Source organism: Coenobita brevimanus, chromosome 28 (genome assembly GCF_032717465.1).
Source record: "Coenobita brevimanus isolate Jiangsu-jjx chromosome 28, ASM3271746v2, whole genome shotgun sequence".
In the NCBI taxonomy this organism is placed as follows: domain Eukaryota; kingdom Metazoa; phylum Arthropoda; class Malacostraca; order Decapoda; family Coenobitidae; genus Coenobita; species Coenobita brevimanus.
Window position 1 is genome coordinate 9,674,960 of NC_136981.1, and position 20,604 is coordinate 9,695,563.

At 41.6% G+C, this 20,604-nt stretch overlaps 1 protein-coding gene across 1 annotated transcript in view; it reads left to right on the forward strand.

Moving 5' to 3' along the window:
• The window catches only part of LOC145394680 (protein argonaute-2-like), an 88,028-nt gene that overhangs the window by 10,642 nt on the left and 56,782 nt on the right, over nt 1-20,604 (forward strand). Inside the window, exon 3 of the mRNA XM_080268456.1 lies at nt 1,587-1,814. Within this exon, the coding sequence (XP_080124582.1) occupies nt 1,587-1,814 (228 nt within the window). The remainder of the gene's footprint in view (nt 1-1,586; nt 1,815-20,604) is intronic.

Consider the following 20,604-nt stretch of genomic DNA (forward strand, 5'->3'; position numbering starts at 1 on the left):
AGACTGCTGGCACCCTTAAATCACTGTTAAGTCACGAATATCGTGGACCTAGGCACCCAAGTGGGCCTTTTCTGAGGAGAATCATAAACCGCGGCATTCAAATTGAAATCGTGACCCAACAACCAATCACCACGCATCCCTGGTGGCAAGTGTGCATACCAATGCGGCCATGTTGTTGTTGTTCTTATCCCGCCAGTCCGCACACTACAGACTGTCGCCATGGAGTACGAGAGTTACCTGCCTTTTTTGTGCAATTTCCCCCCCGCCTCCAACCTGCCATGGCCCCTCCCGACCCCCCAATGAAGCGCTATAAGCAGTATGGCGTCAAGAAGCTGCCGCAGTTGTCGTACAGTCAACGTCTGGAGCTCATTTGTCGTGTTGAGAGAGGAGAGAAGTTTTCAGAGCTGATGAAAGAGTTTGGGAAGAACAAGTGCTGAGAGGTTCTAAGTTCTTCCCAACACCACCCCACTCCATTCACTTAAGCAATATCGTCTTAGGATTAAGGTGAGATCCCTTAATACATGCACTGAATATTCCCAAATTTGTATGATTGTGTTTGATGGTGCCTAGATAGGTGTAGGTAGGGTGCTGTGGGGGCGAGTTGGCCAAAGTCCAGACCCAAATTAATTTTTCACACGAGTTATAATTCATGAAGCACGGAATTCATAAATCACGGCAGTGGTCCAGACCCAAATTGCCGCGATTTACGAGGATTGAGTGTATTTGATTTTTTTATTTATTTGATTTTTCTCTGTTTTATAACAAATATTTCAAAAGCAGTATACTGAATACTAAAAAAAATCACCAACCTTGCATTTCACACCCTCACACTCCTCCATTTCACACCCTTTCATCTTTGTTTCACACAATGCTATCATGGCATATCTCACACTCTTGAACACATGCACCACTTCCACCCTCTTGCTCTCCACACTCACACCTCTCACATTCCACATGGCCATGCCAATCTGCCTATTTGGCTGGGGCCCTGGACAGGTATTGGGACCTACGAGGCTCTTAGAAACAATTGCCATGAATAATGATTTCAGATAAGGGAATCTGGGGGACACTTAACCCGGCCAAAAACCCCGGATATATGGTCACCACTCACCGTAGTAAATGGTTTCCAGGTACAGGAAACCATTTGGCTTGTCATTCAGTGCAGAGACCATAACGCATCCCTACACTGAGTGAGTGAATGATGGGCACCCCTAATATCTATCTGTCTATCTGTCTATGTATAGATAGATAGATAGATATACTGTATTGTGGTAGGTGGTGTTGCCAACCATCCATTCACTTGATGTAGTGCTACTTTGGGTGTCTGCCCTTTCCTCTCATCCTTCCTTCCTTGAAAACTGGATTACTGTTGTCATCAAGTGTCACCCAGTAGGATTAGTATTTGTACAGTATATTGTAGAAGCTTCTAATCACCTTATTGTTGGAGAATATTGACAACTTTTGAAAATTTCTTTTGCCTGGATAGAAATTTGAGACAGTACTCGTGGTGTTATTATATGTTTTGTGCATATGAAGTTGTGTCTGGATATACTGTAGTACTAGTATGACATGCTGTACAATTTCAGGTGCAGGTGACACATAGTAACATCCCACGCCTATATCGTATCATTGAAGTCTCACCGCTGGGATCTAACAAGCAGCAGGTTCCATACAAGGATGAAAAAACTGGCTGCACTACAAATGTCTCGGTGGAGCACTACTTGAAGGATCGCTATGGCAAGAGGCTCAAATACCCCAATTTCAACTGCATCAGACTTGCTCCCAAGGATAGGAGTGTTTATCTCCCAGTGGAGGTTGGTTCAGTGCTGCTAATTAATGTTCAGTGTTAATCTTTTTTATTATCTCCACTTTGAAATAACTCAGAGATTTATATTGATTATTAATCTTCTTTTCTTATGTCTGTTATTAGTACATTAGCCCTTTGCCTACCAATGACCTTAATTGGTTGAATTGCTGCAGATTTTATTTTGCAGGGTTATTAATAGCTAAAGGGTTGCTGAGGATTGTTTTGTGGCTTCAGAAAAACTACTTTTTCCCATTCTTAAGAAGAATGGTCTTCATGCTCAAAATATCAAATTTTTGTCCTGGCTGTGTTTTATCTTCTTTTTTAAGACATAGAACATGTTGTCCAGAATCAGTTACTTTTTCTGTACCCTGGTCTGTCTGGCCAAGCTAACCCATCGACCACATGCAAGAAGATGCCTTCCTGTGGCAGATAGTGCATCATCAGGGTTGGAACATGGTCCTTCCACTTGGCGAGGTGCAGGGAAAATGGAGAAGACATATTCCTTTGGAGGATGAGCTGTATACACGAGATATGTACAGTAAAACATGAAGATCCAGACCACATGGAGGGGTAGTTGTTCAGATCTTTGCAAAGATCGAGGTTTATCACCCTTAGAGTTCTTTTACTGTCATCCCACTGCTAGCCAGTGGCCTTAAAATTGTCACGAATGTGGTATTATTCTGAAATATGTTATACAAGGTGCTTTTTTACTGAAGAACTTTAAAAGCACCAAATAGAAATACAACATTGAAAATTAAGAAAGGAAGTTTACACATACGGTTATTCACACCCAAAAGTGTAAGGCTCGGGACCCTAGCAGTGACACAAGTGTTAGAGTGTTCAAGTCTTTGATCTTAGGACAGAAGAATGAATCATTGTCTGCCCTTCCATCATATGCTGTGACTGGATAATCATGTACATAAGTACTCTTGTATGCGCATAGAACAGTTCAAACTGTGGTCCACAGGTTTCAGTGAACTGCAGAAGTTGATCACCATAAAACAGTACCAAGGAGAGTTTGAGGGAAGAGGGTCCCTTGCCATAATCACTATCAACATTGTCATTGTAAGACTCTGGCTCCAGTATGGATGCTGTGATCTCTTCTGTTGAAAATAGCTAGTAGCCATGGGTGCCCCCTCACCTGGCAAACCAACTCTGTACAGAATGCTTATATACAATACATCATGGCTTGGATCAAGGTGCATTCCAGATCTTCATGAAATCCAGATCTTTGAGCTTTTACTGTATGAGTAGTAATTGCAGCCCGTACTTTGACGACTCAATAAATGGGGTTGAGTTTTCCAATGGGAGTGTTGTACAAGGCCAGCTACCAGGCCATGACCCCACATCATTCCCATGCTAGTACCTCCTGAGATGATGGTATCCATCCACCTACCTTTTTGGTGGGCCAACTGGAACTGGTGCATCACCTTGCCCAGGGGTGACCCAATACTGTGCAGGGCAGGGGCATCCAACTTCCCTGGGCCAGGCTCATGGTCTGTTCAGCCAGCTTACAGGAAGCACCACTTGACTGAAATGACCTCATGTCAAATCTACAATGACATAATGTTAAAAACCTGCACTGGAAAGTCCTCACATGTAGGCATATCGAATCTCTCTGCTACCTTTAATATAGCTGATAATCACCTGCTGCTAAATGATCTTTGGTCTTTAGTCATCCATGATGATGCACTTACACTTTTTAGTCTTTTTTTTTTTTTTATGTGTTTCTGTGTATGGTAATCGAGAAGCATTTTTAGATCTACTTTCTTAGCAGATTATCATTATTTGAGGAAGCAGAAGAGGTGATGGCACAGATAATGTGAGGTCTGTTGCTCTTGGTGAAATATGGTTGGGTCTCATTATATGTGCTTAACAGGTCTGAGACCCCAGGCATGTTTATCTTGAAGTTTGAATACATAAACTTGTGGGCAAAATTCGGCTTGTTGCACCTTCTGTAATTAACTGTTCTTATATGAGTCTTTGTCTTTGCACCCCCTCCTGATAATTTTTGACATTTAGAAGATACCACAGTATTACACCATCTGTGATTAGCTACTCTTATATGAGTCTTTGTCTTTGCACCCCCTCCTGATAATTTTTGACATTTAAAAGATACCACAGTATTACAAAAGATTACATAATGTTATATGCATACAAATTTGGCAAATTTGAACTTGGGGTGGCATCACAACCAAACAAAGATGGCTGAGTGTGTGCAAGCAGCTTATCATGTTTCCATTGGTTGGTGGAGTAATGTGTATGTAAGGTAAAGTTTGGATGTTTTGTGGTTGTTGCTGATAATATAAATGACAAAAGTTGAGTACACCCACAAGAAGACAGTACTTCACAGTTTATTCATGTTAATTTTGTTATAAATCTTGGATTGTACATCATCCCAAAACTGAGCTTTAAGCAACATAAAGATACTTTGGTAAAACTTGCAGTTTGCATAGAACAGACCCTTATTATACGATGAACCAGTATGCAATGACAAAAAAGGTAGTACCTTTTTTCAGTATATGATAGACTTTGTGCTTTACTATGATTATAATCCTATATTTAAGAGGAGCCTGTGGAGTCACGTGGAGAGATAGGCTGACAAATGAGGATATAAAGGAGCGTTGTGGTGTGGATGTGGATGTGATAGGAAGCGTTATGAGGAACACACTGAGGTGGTTTGGCCATGTGGAGAGGATGGAGGGTGAAAGACTGACGAAGAGAGTGTATGTGAGTGAGGTGGAGGGAGGAAGAGGGAGGGGGAGGCCGAGGATGAGATGGAGGGATTGGGTGGAGAGGTATATGAGAGAGGGGGGTGTGAGTTGGGAGCAGGGCAGGGCAGTGAAATGGCGGGGGACAGGGCGACTTGGAGGCGATTTGTTTGTGGCCACCCCAAACGGGATTGAGGCGTCTGGCAATAGATAGATAGATAGATAATCCTGTACACAAGCACCTGACCATAAACCTGTATTTGAAGCTATAGGATCAAATACCAAGCCCTTGACATATGACTTCAGACCCTAATATTCCAGCAGCTCAGTGCAGGCCTTAGCTTGTTCCTCACCAGTACTGCAATATACCTTTGGTACATCAAGTAGTTTTTCTGTTTCAAATAGTCATTAATATGGCCACTCTGTCTGGTTGTTCAGATTTGATATCTGTAAATTCAGGTAAGAACTTCCCATCCCAGTGCAGTAGAAGGGATATGGACGAATCTGTGGATGATCTCTCTGTTGAAGCCCTCATTTCCTGATTTTTAAGCCAAGCATGACATATACCACTTCTTGATAATGACAGATCAGTGACATCATGACCCAGAGCACTTGCTTCAGCACTGATGACAAACATTGTCTTATGATCAGGGAGATTAATCTTGTCTAGTGTTGATGCAACATGTGTTGTCACAACATGTGGTGGTGCAGTTGTACTGTATTAAGGTTCTTTTTAGATTTCTTGGACTCTGCTGGTCCATATGGTACATAAAGATCATATGATTCTGAATCTTCATGCCCTTCACTGCTATCACTCACATTTCCAGTATCTTTCCTTTAGAAGTAAATTGCTTCCTTTTTTCTTTCTTCTTCTTGCTTAGTTCCAATTTGCTTTTGTTTTTCCTTTTCTGCTGGGGGCGCGGTGACTCAGAGGTAGAGTGCCGAGCTCGTGGCCAGGAGGTCGTGAGTTCGAGCTCGCCCAGGGCTGCCGTGCCGAGAGTGGTAGCGCACTCCTGTAACCTAGCGGGGCTATATGGCCGTAGTTGCCTAGCTCTGGGATTAAATCCCTTTTCCTTTTCTGCCAAGGTTTTGTTAATAAAACTCATGCTGCAACTACAGTATCTTCATGCTGCATCATAAGGAAGATTTTATCCTCTTCATTTCTCATACTTTGAAGAGCATCTTTGCTGGATGTGTCAAAAAGACTGTGGAGTTCATCAAGAAACATTTGTTTCTATAACCTCTGATTTTCAGATTTTCTTTGACTTTTTTGAGCAGACAATACTCATCATATATTTTTAACAGCATATACTCAGCTGAGTCATGTCTTTGTATTGGTATTCCGGCTTTCTCCCAGTATATTTTGGTAGCCCTAACAGCTAATTTGGCACTTTCTCTGACAGTGTTATTTTCTACATAATGATAGTACAATGAAGTCATTAAAACATGTAATTTTGTTGGAAGCCCACTGCATGTGATTTCTCTCTTTGGCTTTCCAAACAGGTATGCAGATGGAGAACTTTGATTTTCTGACATCATTTTCACATGCTTAGCTGTAATGGACGAAAGCAGTATTAAAATGAGCATTCTCAAAAAGACAAAAGTTTGTGACTGAAGCTTTAAACTTGTCCAAAGTATAAAACTGTACATACCAGTATATGTACTGCAGATTTGAAATGATCCTGATGATTTGTCTTGATTGACCTCCAGTTCAAAGGATTTGAAAGCATGATGCATAGACCACATAAGCAGTCTAAAAGCTGGAAAGGTGGACAGTAGGCAACTTAACACAGCATTTGCAGAGGTTTATTTTAAAATCATTAAAACAGATCTAGTAAGAAAAGCATACAGTCACTGATAAAACTTTCATAGGCTACCCAAATAACTGCACTGGCAGAATATCATACATGTGATACAAAATCTGGCTTTTTATGCATCATCATCATCATCATCATCATCATCATCATCATCCAGACCTCCTTTTCCACCCTAGGGCATTGTGAGCAGTAGCAATGTCCATACAGCCCAAGTTGGCCAGTCCAATAGGCCATGCTTCTATTCACTCATCATTAAGCCCCCGGATTTCTGGCTCTTTCTGATATGCCAAAAAACTTTCACCACATTCTGTAGCCTCACATACACGTATCCGATAGAGTCATTCCAAACGCTGTCATGTTAAAAGGGGTGCCAGATCCCTGATCATGCACTTCTCACAATATTCATCCAGCCAGCTCAATCTCTTGTCAGTCCCCCAGCCATACTGACTTCACACCTACCCCCCTCACACACACACACAACACACACACACACACACGAACAGCCGGAGAGAGAGGACGTCCCAGGCACCGCTCCTAACCTTGAGTAGTTTCAGGAATTTTGTCTGTCCTGTCTCCTAGGGTCTTTCTTTAAATTTAAAATAATGAAAGTTGGTAGACTACCAAAAATGTAAAGATTTGTTGGCAATAGTATACATGAATGTTTGTGGCTTATTCGGTAACAGCTGTTTAGGTACTTTACCGGTACGTTAAACATGGCCGAAAATGTAAACAATGAGGGAATGGAATTTCAAGGATTTGATGCTAATACTAATGTCATGGACCTGGTGAAAACATTAATTATGAGGATTAGTGAACTCGAAAAAAAAGTAGAGAATCTAGTGATAAAGGATGTGTCAGGAAATACAGAAACCACCATACAGAGTCTAATCCAGTCCAACGAAACAGCCAATGAAGAGATTAAGAATTTGAAGAGGGAAAATGTTGAACTGAGGAGGAAACTTGAAGAGAGTACTAATAAAACGGAGAAGGTGAGTAATGTACTAGAAGAACACAAGGCAAAGTGGGCACACGTAGAAGAAGAACAGAAAGAAGTGGTCAGCTTAAGAGAGATCATCCAGGAAGAAAGGGAAATGAACAAGAAAGAAATGGAAGAAAATGTAGTGAAAATACTGAAGAAAAAAGAGAAAATAGTGAGAGAAACTGTAGAAAGGAACAGATGTGTGGTAGTATTTGGAAACAGGGAAGAGGAAGAAAAGGTTAGGTTCGCAAGACTCGAGAGAGACACGAACATGGTGAGAGGAATATTAGGCAAGATTGACCCCGAAGGAGACAAGTGGGTAAAAGAAATTGAGGAAGTAAGGAGGATAGGGCCTTATAAGAAAGGGGAAACAAGACCAATGAGAGTCAAGTTTACATCAGAAAGTGTAATAAATGAGGTACTTAAAGTGACCTGGAAATTAAGCAAAGAGGCGGGGATGGAAAATATTATAATAAGAAAAGATCTGAATGAAGAAGAAAGAGAAGTTTTAAAATCATTAAAGGAAGAAGTAAAGGAAAAAAATGATAAGAGGACAGAGGAAGAACGTAATACTTTTTTTTGGAGAGTATTGGATATGAAAGTAAGGAAATGGTATTTAAGGAAATAGAAGTGAAGGAAACTAGGGGGGATGGTTGTGAAAGATCAGAAGTTGAGGAAGTGGTACGGACAGAGAGTAGGAGAGAAGAGGGTATTAATAATGTCAAAAATAATTTGAAGGTGATATATACTAATGTTGATGGTTTCATATCGACAAGGATCGAAATTAATGATTTCTTGAGAGAACATGAACCTGATGTCATGTGCTTTGTAGAGACCAAATTAAGAGAAGATATTGATGTTCATTTGGGAGATGGTAAATACAAACTGTGGAGAAAAGACAGAAAAGAAAAAAGGGAGGAGGAGTGATGATAGCAGTGAAGAACAACATAAATGTAGATACTGTGGAAATGGGAGAAGGCAGGGCTGAAGTGATATATATGAAATTAGAAACTGGAGAGAATGTTAAGAGAGATATGGCGGTAGTGTATGTTCCCCCAAAGACGAGAGCATGGAAGGATGACGAATACCATGAGATGTTGTCAGATATGGCTAGCTACTTGCAAAAAATAATTGAGAAAAGCAATAATATAATTTTGGTGGGTGACTTTAATTGTAAAGAGGTGAACTGGGAGGAATGGTACTCGGGAGGTGGCGAGGATTCGTGGGGTACTATGTTATTAAATATAATAATGAATAATGTGATGACGCAGTGGGTCAAAGAAGAGACACGGTTTCGAGGTGAGGACACACCAGCAAGGTTAGATTTACTGTTCACCAAAGAACCCGATGTAATAGAATCATTGGAATATCTCTGTCCTTTGGGAAAAAGTGATCACGTGGTCATTGAGTTCCAGATGTTAATAGGAAACGTCGAGCCAAGAGACGAGCTTCATAGACAGGGAAGATACAACTTTGGCAAAGCAAATTTTACAGGATTGAGAAACTTTTTTGAAAATGCGGATTGGAGAAAATTCAGAGAAACAAGAGATACAGAGGAAGTGGGATATCTTTCTAGACCTCTATAATTTGGGAGTGGAAAAATTTGTACCAAGAGTAAGAGGGAAAGAAAACAGGAAAAAGGAGTGGTTTAATAGAAGGTGTATGATAGCCAAAAAAGAGAGAGATAAGGCGTGGAACAATTGGAGAAAGAGAGGTAACGACAGAACAAAGGAAGAATATAAAAGAACAAGAAACGAATACACAAGAATACGTAGGGAAGAAGAAAGGAATTTTGAAAAAGGTATAATTGACAAATGCAAGGATGAACCCAAACTGTTTTATAGATTTGTTAATGGCAAACTGAAACAAAAGGAAGGAATCACCAAGCTGAAAGTAGATGGAGAGGTCTTTAAGGATGCGGCAATGCAAGCAGAAATAATGAACAAACGTTTCCAGTCAGTTTTCACTAAAGAAAAGGAGCTTGTGGAAGGGGAGGGAGTGATTAGAAATGTTCCGGTGATGAAAGATATAAAAGTGGAGGTGCAGGAAGTGTATAAATTACTGGAAACTCAAGATGTAAGGAAAGCCCCAAGACCTGATGGAATTTCTAATTGGGTACTGAAGGAATGCAGAGAACAACTGGCGGATAAAATTCACAGCTTAATTGTATGCTCACTGGAAGAGGGGAAAGTGCCAAAAGAATGGAAGAGGGCAAATGTGGTACCAATTTACAAGGGAGGAAACAGGGAAGAACCCCTGAATTATAGACCAGTGTCTCTAACCAGCATGGTCGCAAAATTGTGTGAGAGAATCCTGAAAGACAGATGGATAAAATATCTGGAAGAGATGAATATTTTGGCTGAATGTCAGTTTGGATTCAGAAGTGGAAGGTCATGTGTTTCAAACTTGTTGAGCTTTTACTCAAGAGCAATTGATGTGGTACAGGAGAGATGGTTGGGTGGATTGTGTGTACTTAGACTTAGAGAAGGCCTTTGACAAGGTACCTCATAAGAGACTAATGTGGAAACTAGAATATATAGGAGGACTAAAGGGGAAACTTCTGGAATGGATGAGAGACTTTTTGAGAGACAGACGAATGAGGACAGTAATAAAGGAAAAGATGTCTGGATGGAGGGAAGTAACAAGTGGAGTCCCTCAAGGCTCAGTGTTGGCGCCAGTAATGTTCCTGATTTACGTAAATGATATGGTAGATGGAGTGAACAGTTATGCGAGTCTGTTTGCTGATGATGTAAAGATCTTGTGGAAGATAGAGGTTGAGGAGGATTGTAAAATACTGCAGGAGGATTTGGATAGGATACACAATTGGAGCCGGATGTGGGAAATGAAATTTAATGTAAAGAAATGTAAAATATTGGAAATGGGTAAAAGTACCAGGAGACCATCACTGAATTATTTTTTGGGTAATGAATTAATCACAAAAAGGAGAGAAGAGAAAGATTTGGGAGTGCTGGTCCAAGATAGTTTGTCACCAGAAAAGCACATTAACAAGATAGTTGGAGAGACTTATAAGCTCTTGACTAACATAAGAGTAGCATTTCATTATATGGATGAGGAAATGATGAAAAAATTGATAGTGGCCATGATCCGCCCCAGGTTAGAATATGCAGCGGTAGTGTGGTCCCCACACAAAAAGAAAGATATAAACAAGATTGAGAGAATACAAAGAACAGCAACCAAGATGGTCCCCAGTCTGACAGACCTGTCATACAGAGAGAGGCTGGAAAAACTGGATTTGCCTTCATTAGAGGAAAGGAGAAAGAGGGGAGACATGATTGCGGTGTTCAGGACCATGGTGGGAGTAGATAAAATTGACAAAGAAGATCTGTTTGTATGGGATAAGAGAGCAACAAGAGGACATGGAATGAAATTGAAAAAGTCAAGCTGCTTGAAGGATATCAAGAAATATAGCTTTCCTTACAGAAGTATAGACTTATGGAATAGCCTGGACAAAGAGATCGTCCAGTCTAAAAACTTAAACGACTTTAAAGTTAAATTCGACTTATTGAGAAACAGCGACGGAAACCCACGAGCATAGTACATTCCATGTATATCACAATTAGGTATATTCTTAAATATTTGGAACGACTTAGACAAAGAGGTGGTGCATGAGAAAAACATTCATGTGTGTAAAGGTAGACTTGATAAATGCGGATATGGAGACAGGACAACACGAGCACTGCTCAATTCCTGTATACTACAAATAGGTAAATACAAATAGGTAAATACACACACACACACACACACACACACACACACACACACACAAAATCAAAAGAAAGAAGAGATTTGTTGTGGAATAGATGCAGAAGACACAATAGTGAAAGGGCGTATAATAATTACAAACAGGCAAGAAACGACTATACAAGAATAAGGAGGGAAGCCCAAAAACAGTTTGAGGAGGATATAATAAATAAAAGTAGTGATCAACCAAAGCTGTTTTACAGCTATATCAGAAGCAAAACCAAAGTAAAAGATATAATACAATCCATCACGGACGAGGGAATCACTTATACACAAGAGAAAGATATTTGTGAAGCACTAAATAAAAATTTCCAATTAGTTTTTACTATCTATCTATCTATCTATATACCTAGGCTGCTTCCCCCAAGGAAAGGGAGGTAGCCGAGACAGGATGACTCACTCTCCATTTACTCATCCATTCAAACACATTCATTCGCATCTTAGCCCCAAAGGGGAGAACGGACAGATCCTCACCGCACCACACCGCACAAGGGTCAACTGGGCAATGCAATCAGTGACATCCGCAGCAGGGCCCGACAGCAGAACTGGTTTACCCCTGCCACATCATAACAGACCCATCCCCTTACCCGCACCTGACCTGACTAGCTGATCAGACCAAATGCGGGAGAATATCCCCTCAGGGCTGCGTCATCACTTATTCATTCACAATTTCTCTCCATTTATTTCTGTCACGCACAGCCACTCTTCCTTGCTCAACAGACATCCCTCTCGCATCCAGCGCTCTCTTCACACTGTCCATCCATCCTATTCGTGGTCTTCCTCTCAGCCTTACACCTCTCACATCAGATCTAGTTATCTTTTTCACCAATCGCTCATTATCCATTCTCTCCATATGCCCAAACCATTGCAACACCCTCTGCTCAACTCTGCCAGCCATCTCCCGAACAACTCCAGTTCTCCTTCGCACTTCATCATTTCGCACCCGATCCATACGCGTCACTCCACACATACTCCTCAGACATCTCATCTCCATTACATTCAAACTTTTCCTCTCTGCTACACCCATATTCCATGTTTCAGCCCCATATAATGCAGTCGGTACCACAACACCCTCATACAGCCTTCTCTTTACATCCATTCTAAGCGACCGACATTTAAACACTTTTTTCATTCCTCCCAGCACCTTTCCTACTTCATTTATTCTAAACTTCACTTCTGCATCTATTCTTCCATCCACAGCAACATGTGACCCTAGATATTTAAAACAATCTACCTCCTCAAGCAACTCACCATTCAAAACTATATTCATCCCCCTACCATCTATCAACCTCGTACACTTCATCACTTTACTCTTATTCTCATTTACTTTCAATTTCCTCCTTTCACACACCCTTCCAAACTCCTCTACCAACTGTCTCAATCTCTCCTCTGAATCAGTCACCAGTGCAGTATCATCTGCAAACAGCAGCTGCTTCAGATTCCACTCTCCTCCATCAACATTTACCAGACTCAGACCACCTAAAACTCTTGCATTCACCTCCCTTACAACACCATCCATGTAAATATTAAACAACCAAGGCGACATCACACATCCCTGTCGCAGCCCCACTCTCACGGGAAACCAATCACTCACAGCATTTCCCACTCTTACACACGCTCTACTATTTACATAAAAACTTTTCACCCCTTTTAGTAACCTACCATCAAGTCCATACAATCTTAAAACAGTCCACAAAGCCTCCCTATCAATTCTATCATACGCTTTCTCTAAATCCATAAATGCCCAAAACACATCCTTGCCTTTCGCTAAATACTTTTCACACACTTGTCTCACAGCAAACACCTGATCAACGCATCCCCTCCCTCTCCTAAAGCCACACTGCTCATCACTAATCACTCCCTCTGTACCCTCTCTAACTCTCATAATTAACACTCTACCATACACCTTACCTACAACACTCAACAGACTTATACCCCTAAAGCTAGTACATTCATACTTATCACCCTTGCCTTTATGCAACGGGACCACACAAGCACTTGCCCAGTCAATTGGCACCATACCTTTCTCAAAGCACAAATTCAACAATCTTACTAACCAGTCAACAATAGTCACTCCACCACCCTTCAGGCATTCCACAGCACACCCATCCATACCTGCAGCTTTCCCTGTTTTCATCTCCTTTACTGCCTTCTCCACTTCCTCCTTCGTGATCAAGGAATCATTCAACTCTCCCAACACATTTATACCTTGCACCCTTCCATCCGCCACAATCTCAGCCACCCTTTCCTCCTCTACATTTAACAATCTTTCAAAATACTCTGCCCATCTCTTCCTTACTGCATCCATCTCAATTAACATCCTTCCATCCTCTGATTTTACTCGTTCTTCCTTCCCAGACTCTCCCTTTCGCACCCTTTTCACCTCCTTCCAAAACATTTTCTTATTCTGCTGAAAATTCTCTGTCAGCCGCCTACCCCACCTCTCATCTGCTGCCACTTTAGCATCACGCACAGCCCTTCTCACTCTATTCCTCTTCTCCTTATACCTTTCATATGACATCTCATCCTTCCTCTGCAGCCACACTTCATATGCACGTCTCTTCTCAGCCACAGCCATACTTACTTCCTCGCACCACCATTCACTTCCTTTTCTTACACCACCACCCACACGTCTCACACCACACACCTCTTCTGCATGCCCCACCACAGCACTCTTAAACAACTGCCATTCCTCCTCCACGCTGCCATTTTCCCGATCTTTCACTGCGTTCCACTCATCTTTCAATTTCTCCTGATACTCTATCTTTTTCTCTCTTTTATCCAACTCACTCACTTTCAAAACCTCCCTGCCACACCTAACCCTCCTAGCTCTCATCCATCTCTTTCCTACTTTTAACTTTCCCTCCACCAGGTAGTGGTCAGACATACCTCCACCCTCCCCTCTCAGAACTCTCACATCCAACAATCTTCCTATTACATTCCTAGACACAACCACATAGTCCATCAAGGCTCTATCAACAACCCTTCCACCCTCCTGTCTCACCCATGTATACTTATAAATATCTTTCTTCTCAAACAGCGTATTCCCAATCACCATCTCTCGCTCAACACACATCGCTATCATTCGTTCCCCATTTTCATTTCTTCCAGGCACACCATGCATACCAACTACACCTTCAACTGCTACATTTCCCACTCTAGCATTCAGATCTCCCATCATTACCACATTCACATTCGCTTCAAAACTCTGCAGACACTCATCAACATCATTCCAGAAAGACTCCCTCTCTTGTTCATCCCTTTCACTACCAGGCCCATATGCACTCACAAACACCCACAACTCACGTTCAAATTTCGCTTTCACCCACATCAGTCTCGATGACACCTCCTTCCATTCAATCACACATTGCTGAACTTCCGGACTCACTAACAAGGCCACACCTTCTCTTGCCCTTCCTCTATCAACACCTGACAATCTTCCATTCACACTTCCAAACATAGATTCCCCCTTCCCTTTCATCTTCGTTTCACTCAAAGCTAACACATCCAACTTTCTTCTCACAAACATTCTCCCAATCTCCTCCCTTTTAGCCTCAATCGTACTACATCCACGCACATTCATAGACCCAATCTTCAGGGTACGAGGATAACTCCATCCCCCATCCCTTTCTCTGGCCTGTCTCTCTTTAGGAACTACAAAACAGAGGAGGGGGTCCCTAGTCCCCTCACCCCGCCCCTTTTAGTCGCCTTTTACGACACGCAGGGAATACGGTGGCAGTATTCTTCCTAACATAACCTGGCCGCAGAGTAGTAGTACCACCCCATAGTGCGGCCAGGTTGTGTCCCCCCCGCCACAGGAGGGACTATGTGGAACACGCATGTCCACACATACTACCAGATATACAAATAGCAGAAAAAGTAATACAGGAGGAGTTAAGTAGATTAGACAGAGGAAAAGCAAGTGGTCCTGATGAAATTTCATGTTGGGTATTACGAGAATGTGCAAAGGAGTTAAGTAAACCATTATTTATAATTTTCAAGAAATCCTTGAGTCAAGGTAAACTACCTGATATTTGGAAAAAAGCAAATATTGTCCCCTTATTCAAGAAAGGAAATAGACAAAATCCACTCAACTACCGACCAGTATCACTGACCAGTGTTGTAAGCAAGGTATTAGAAAAACTTATAAGAAAAGCTTGGGTAAATCATCTAGAAGAACACAGTATGATAACAGAAAGACAGTTTGGTTTCAGAAAAGGAAAATCATGTGTTACTAATCTGTTGAGCTACTATGACAGAGTAACAAACACAATACAGGAAAGGGAAGGATGGGTGAACAGTATCTATTTAGATTTCAAGAAAGCTTTTGACACAGTACCACACCAAAGACTTTTATGGAAGCTGTACCATCAAGGAGGAATTCGAGGCAAACTGTTTTGTTGGATGCAAGACTTTCTCATAAAAAGAGAAATGAGGACAGTACTAAGAGGAAACTATTCATCATGGAAAGAAGTGACTAGTGGAGTACCACAGGGTTCAGTGCTGGCACCAATCATGTTTTTAGTGTATATAAATGATATAAACAGTAACACTGGAAATGAGAGCTATCTGAATATGTTTGCAGATGATGCAAAAATACAAAGGAGAATTACTAACACAGACTCTTGTAGGGAGCTACAAGAAGAATTAAATAAACTTCATGAATGGAGTAGTACATGTCAAATGGAATTCAATGTGGACAAGTGTCATGTGATCAAGTTTGGTAAAAGTGGAAAAAGACCTGCTTGGGATTATAAGTTAGGAAGTAAAACCCTATACACATCAGAAAGAGAGAAAGACCTAGGTGTGATTATCAATAACAGACTATCTCCGGCTGACCACATCAGCGAGAAGGTACGGAACATGTATACACTGCTTGCAAATATGAGAATAGCATTCACATACATAAATGAAGACATGCTAAGAAGGATAATAACATCATTCATTAGACCAACCCTGGAATATGCATCAGTAGTCTGGAGTCCTCATCTCAAAAAGCATATAGACAAGATCGAAAAAGTTCAAAGGGCCACTACAAGATGGATACCAAGCTTAAGGGACCTAAGCTACGAAGAAAGACTAAATAAACTGAATCTACCAACTTTACAGGAGAGAAGGAAAAGAGGTGACATGATAATGCTATATAAGTGCATATCAGGAAAGGAGAAAATAGACATAAATGATTACTTAACATATGGAGAAGCATCAGCAAGAGGACACTGCAAAAAACTGCATAAGAAGAGAGGTGATAAAGACGTAAGGAAATTCAGTTTCCCAAACAGAGCAGTTGATGAATGGAATGCATTACCGAATGAAATAGTGTGTGCCAAAACAATTCACAAATTTAAGGATATGTACGATAAATATGGTTTAAGACACGGGACAGTACGAGCTTGACTCATTCCTGTAAAGATACAATTAGGTAAGAACAATTAGGTAAGAACATACACACATTCTTCCAACACATCCCTCCACCCTCCCCTTGGCCTACCTCGCCTCCTCTCTCCTTCAGATTCGTTCAGATAAACCCCTAAAATTTGTTGAAATGATCTAAAATTTTGCCTGTGATGTCTAGTTGCCAAATGGATTGGGCAGCCCTGTGGAGCGGTACATTTCAGTCTTTTATTTTTTACCTATGGATTGTGGACCACCCCATGCTTAAGTCTTCTTTCATATCATTAACCGATTCATGTATCAAAACATAATAGGAGCTAAAACTGAACCTTGTGGCACTCTACTATTCACACTCTTCCATTGGGAATACTTATTTCTTATAACTGTTCTCATTTGTCTGCCCACTAAGTAATTTTCCGTTCACTTTAGCAATTTCCCATTCAGAGCAATCTTTTGTGCAGCATACTATCAAGGAGTAGAGTGCAGCACCAGTCGAACAGGGCAGTACTTCCAAGGTGGATAGAAAGCTGATGACAGGGAGAGCTGGAGCTCCCATTTCATCAGCCCTCAGGACTAGTTCCTGACCATCCCCCTTTGCTGAACTTTTTCAGTGTTTCAGTAACACAGAGAGTAGGTCAGCATGCCCTCCAATACAAGTTTCTCTAATTATCAACACCAAACTACTGTACATGCACAGTACACACAACACTTCCTTTTCAAAATTTAAAAAAAAGAAGAATGGCTCACCACAACAATGTCTCAGAGTCCCCGAGGGGGGGGACCATAAATGCCACCACCATCTGCCCCTTTCCCGGTCACAACTCTTTGAGTTGCCTGGATCCACTGTCTGACTCGCTTCTTCTTAATTTCTGCAACATTCGCAGCCACTTTCTGTCTGTCGAACACCATCTCTCCTCCTCTAAACCTCACCTTCTCTTCCTTACTGAGACTCAGCAACTCAACTGTCTGAGGCAACTGACAGCAAAACTTTTTCTGTATCCTCCTTTTTTTTTTTTTTTTTCTCTATACTCATTTCAAATGGGGGGCGCGGTAGAACAGTGGTAGCGCGCTGGACTCGTAATCGGGGGATTGCGAGTTCGAGCCTCGCCCGGGCTGCCATGCCGGGAGTGGTAGCTCGCTCCTGTAACCCTAGTGGGGCTATATAGTCCAATACAGGGCTTAGCTCGGGGGAACTCCATTTCTCCCATTTTCTCATTTCAAAGCCAAAGGTGGATGTTGCTTATATGTACGCAACGACCTATCTTGCGCTCGTGTTCCTGGACTTCATTCTTCTGAATTTTCTACTCTCTGGCTTCGGCTCTTCAGTCATTCACTGACTAAATATATCTGTGCTGTTTACTTATCTCCTAATTCTACTGACTATCAAAAATTCTTTGACTATCTTACTTCTACGATGAAACACATTCCATCCATTTCTCCTTTCTCTGAAATCTCCATTCTAGATGATTTCAATGTTTACCACCACCTTCGGCTCTCCTCTCCTTTCACTGATCCATCTGGTGAACAAGCCTTCATCTTTTCTATCCTAGATGACCTAGAACAGCTTGTACAGCACCCTACCCGTATCCCAGACCGCCTTGGAGAGAGCTCCAACATGCTTGACCTCTTCCTTACAAGTAATCCTTCTGCCTACACTGTTAATCTTTTCTCTCCGTTGGGCTCCTCCGATCATAACCTTGTTACCTTAACCTGCCCTATCGCTCTGGTACGGCCTGTGGACCCTCCAATGAAACTTCGTTTGGGGCACTTTGGAGCTGCGGACTGGGAGGCCCTTAGGCAGTACTTCTTTGATTTTCCATGGAATGATTATTGCTTCCATGGTCGGGAACCATCTGAGTGTGCCTTGCGCATTATGGAGGTTATTCTCTCGGGCATGGAAGCATACATTCCTTTCTCATATCCTTTGACTAATACAAGAAAGCCTTGGTTTAATCACGCTTGTTCTAATGCTGTCCGCAACAAGGAGAGGGCCTATAAAAGGTACCGGAGCCAACCCACCCCTGAATCACATCTTTTTTATGTTTCTGCCCAGAATCATACTAAGTCTGTTCTGCGCTCTGCTAAAAATAATTTCATAATTACTAAATGCTCTCAATTGTCTAACTCGAATTCTTCCCGCTCCTTCTGGCGCCTTGCCAAAAACCTTTCTAACAACTTTACCTCATCATCCTTCCCTCCTCTTTTCAACTCTGATGGCTCTGTAGCTATTTCTTCTACTGATAAAGCAGATCTGTTTGCTCAGACTTTTTCCTCCAATTCCACCTTAGACGATTCCGGTGCTATTCCTCCATCACTTCCTCCCTCTCACTTCCTCATGACTGACATTAAAATTTCTTCAGCTGATGTATTTTCTGCCATCACAGGCCTCAATACTAATAGGGCATATGGACCTGATGGAGTCCCTCCTGTTGTCCCTAAGAACTGTGCTTCTGTGCCTACACCCTGCCCAAGTAAACTCTTTCACCATTGTCTTTCAACTTGTACCTTTCCTTCTTGCTGGAAGCTTGCTCTCATTCAGCCAGTCCCAAAGAAGGGTGACCATTTCCAATCCTCCAACTATCATCCAGTTTTTTTTAACATCCTGTGTCTCAAAAGTTTTCGAGTCTATTCTTAACAGAAAAATTTTAAAGCATCTTTCTTATCACAACCTTCTTTCTGATCATCAGTATGGGTTCCGTCAGGGACATTCCACTTGCGATCTTCTCACCTGACTTTCAGACTCCTGGTCATCCTCCTTTTGGGACTTTGGCGAAAGCTTTGCCATTGCACTTGACATCTCAAAGGCTTTCGATCAAGTCTGGCATAAATCATTAATTTCCAAACTGCCCTCTTACGGTTTCTATCCATCTATCTGTGCCTTCATCTCTAGCTTCCTTTCTGGTTGTTTTATAGCTGCTGTTATAGACAGCCATCATTCTTCTCTTAGATCTATCAACAGTGGTGTTCCTCAGGGCTGTGTCCTATCACCAACTTTCTTCCTTTTATTCATCAATGATCTTCTAAGCTGCACATCTAATCCTGTCCACTCGTACGCTGATGATTCCACCCTTCACCTTTCCATTCAGTTCCCTCAGTGTCCATCTCAGCAGTTACTTCAACAAACAAGGGACGAGGCTATGGCACACCTAATGTCTGACTTGGCTCGTATCTCTGACTGGGGTAAAAATAATCTTGTTGTTTTTAATGCATAAAAGACTCAGTTTTTACACCTATCAACCCGTCAAAATCTTCCATGGGAATACCCACTAATGTTTAATAATATCCAGCTCAATCCTGCATCATCCTTGAACATGCTTGGGGTTTCATTCACATGGGACTTATCTTGGAAAGATCATATTGCATCTCTTGTAAAATCTTCTTCCAAGAGATTAGGTATGCTAAGCTGACTCCGTACCTTCTTTACCCCTGCACAGTTGTTAACTTTATACACGGGTTTTATTCGCCCCTGTGTAGAGTACAACTCTCGTGTGGGGAGGTTCCCCATGTACTGCTCTTCTCAATGGAGTGGAGTCAAAGGCTATTCGTCTCATCAACTCTCCTCCTCTTACTGGCTTCCTTCAATCTCTGTCTGTTCGCCGCACTGTTGCCTCTTTATCTCTTTTCTGTCGCTGCTTCAATGGTCACTGCTCCTCTGAACTGTCTGCTTGCATCCTCCACCCCTACGATGGGCGCATAGCACCTGTCTAGTAACAAAACTCTCATCCTGTTTCTGTTCATCTCTCTAATGCAAGAATTAACCGTTACTCCCAGTCCTTCATTTATGCAACAGGTCAACTCTGGAACTGTCTTCCTCTGTCTCTGTTTCCCACTTCCTATGATCTCCAGTCTTTCAAACTCAGTGTGTCCAGGCATCTCAAAATGAATGGATCTTGAATTTGGCTTTCTTTTGTATTGTTTTTTCTTGGAAGGAACATTTATGTGGGCTCAGCCTTTGGTTCCTTCTTCTTCATGTAACAAAAAAAAAAAAAAAAAAAAAAAAAAAAGCCTTTTTCAAATCCAGATAGACACAATCTACCAAGCCTCTTTTGTGTATGATGTCCACCACTCTGCTTTAAAAATTCAGCAGGTTTGTGACACATGATGAGCTTTTCCTGAATCCAAACTGTATTGCTT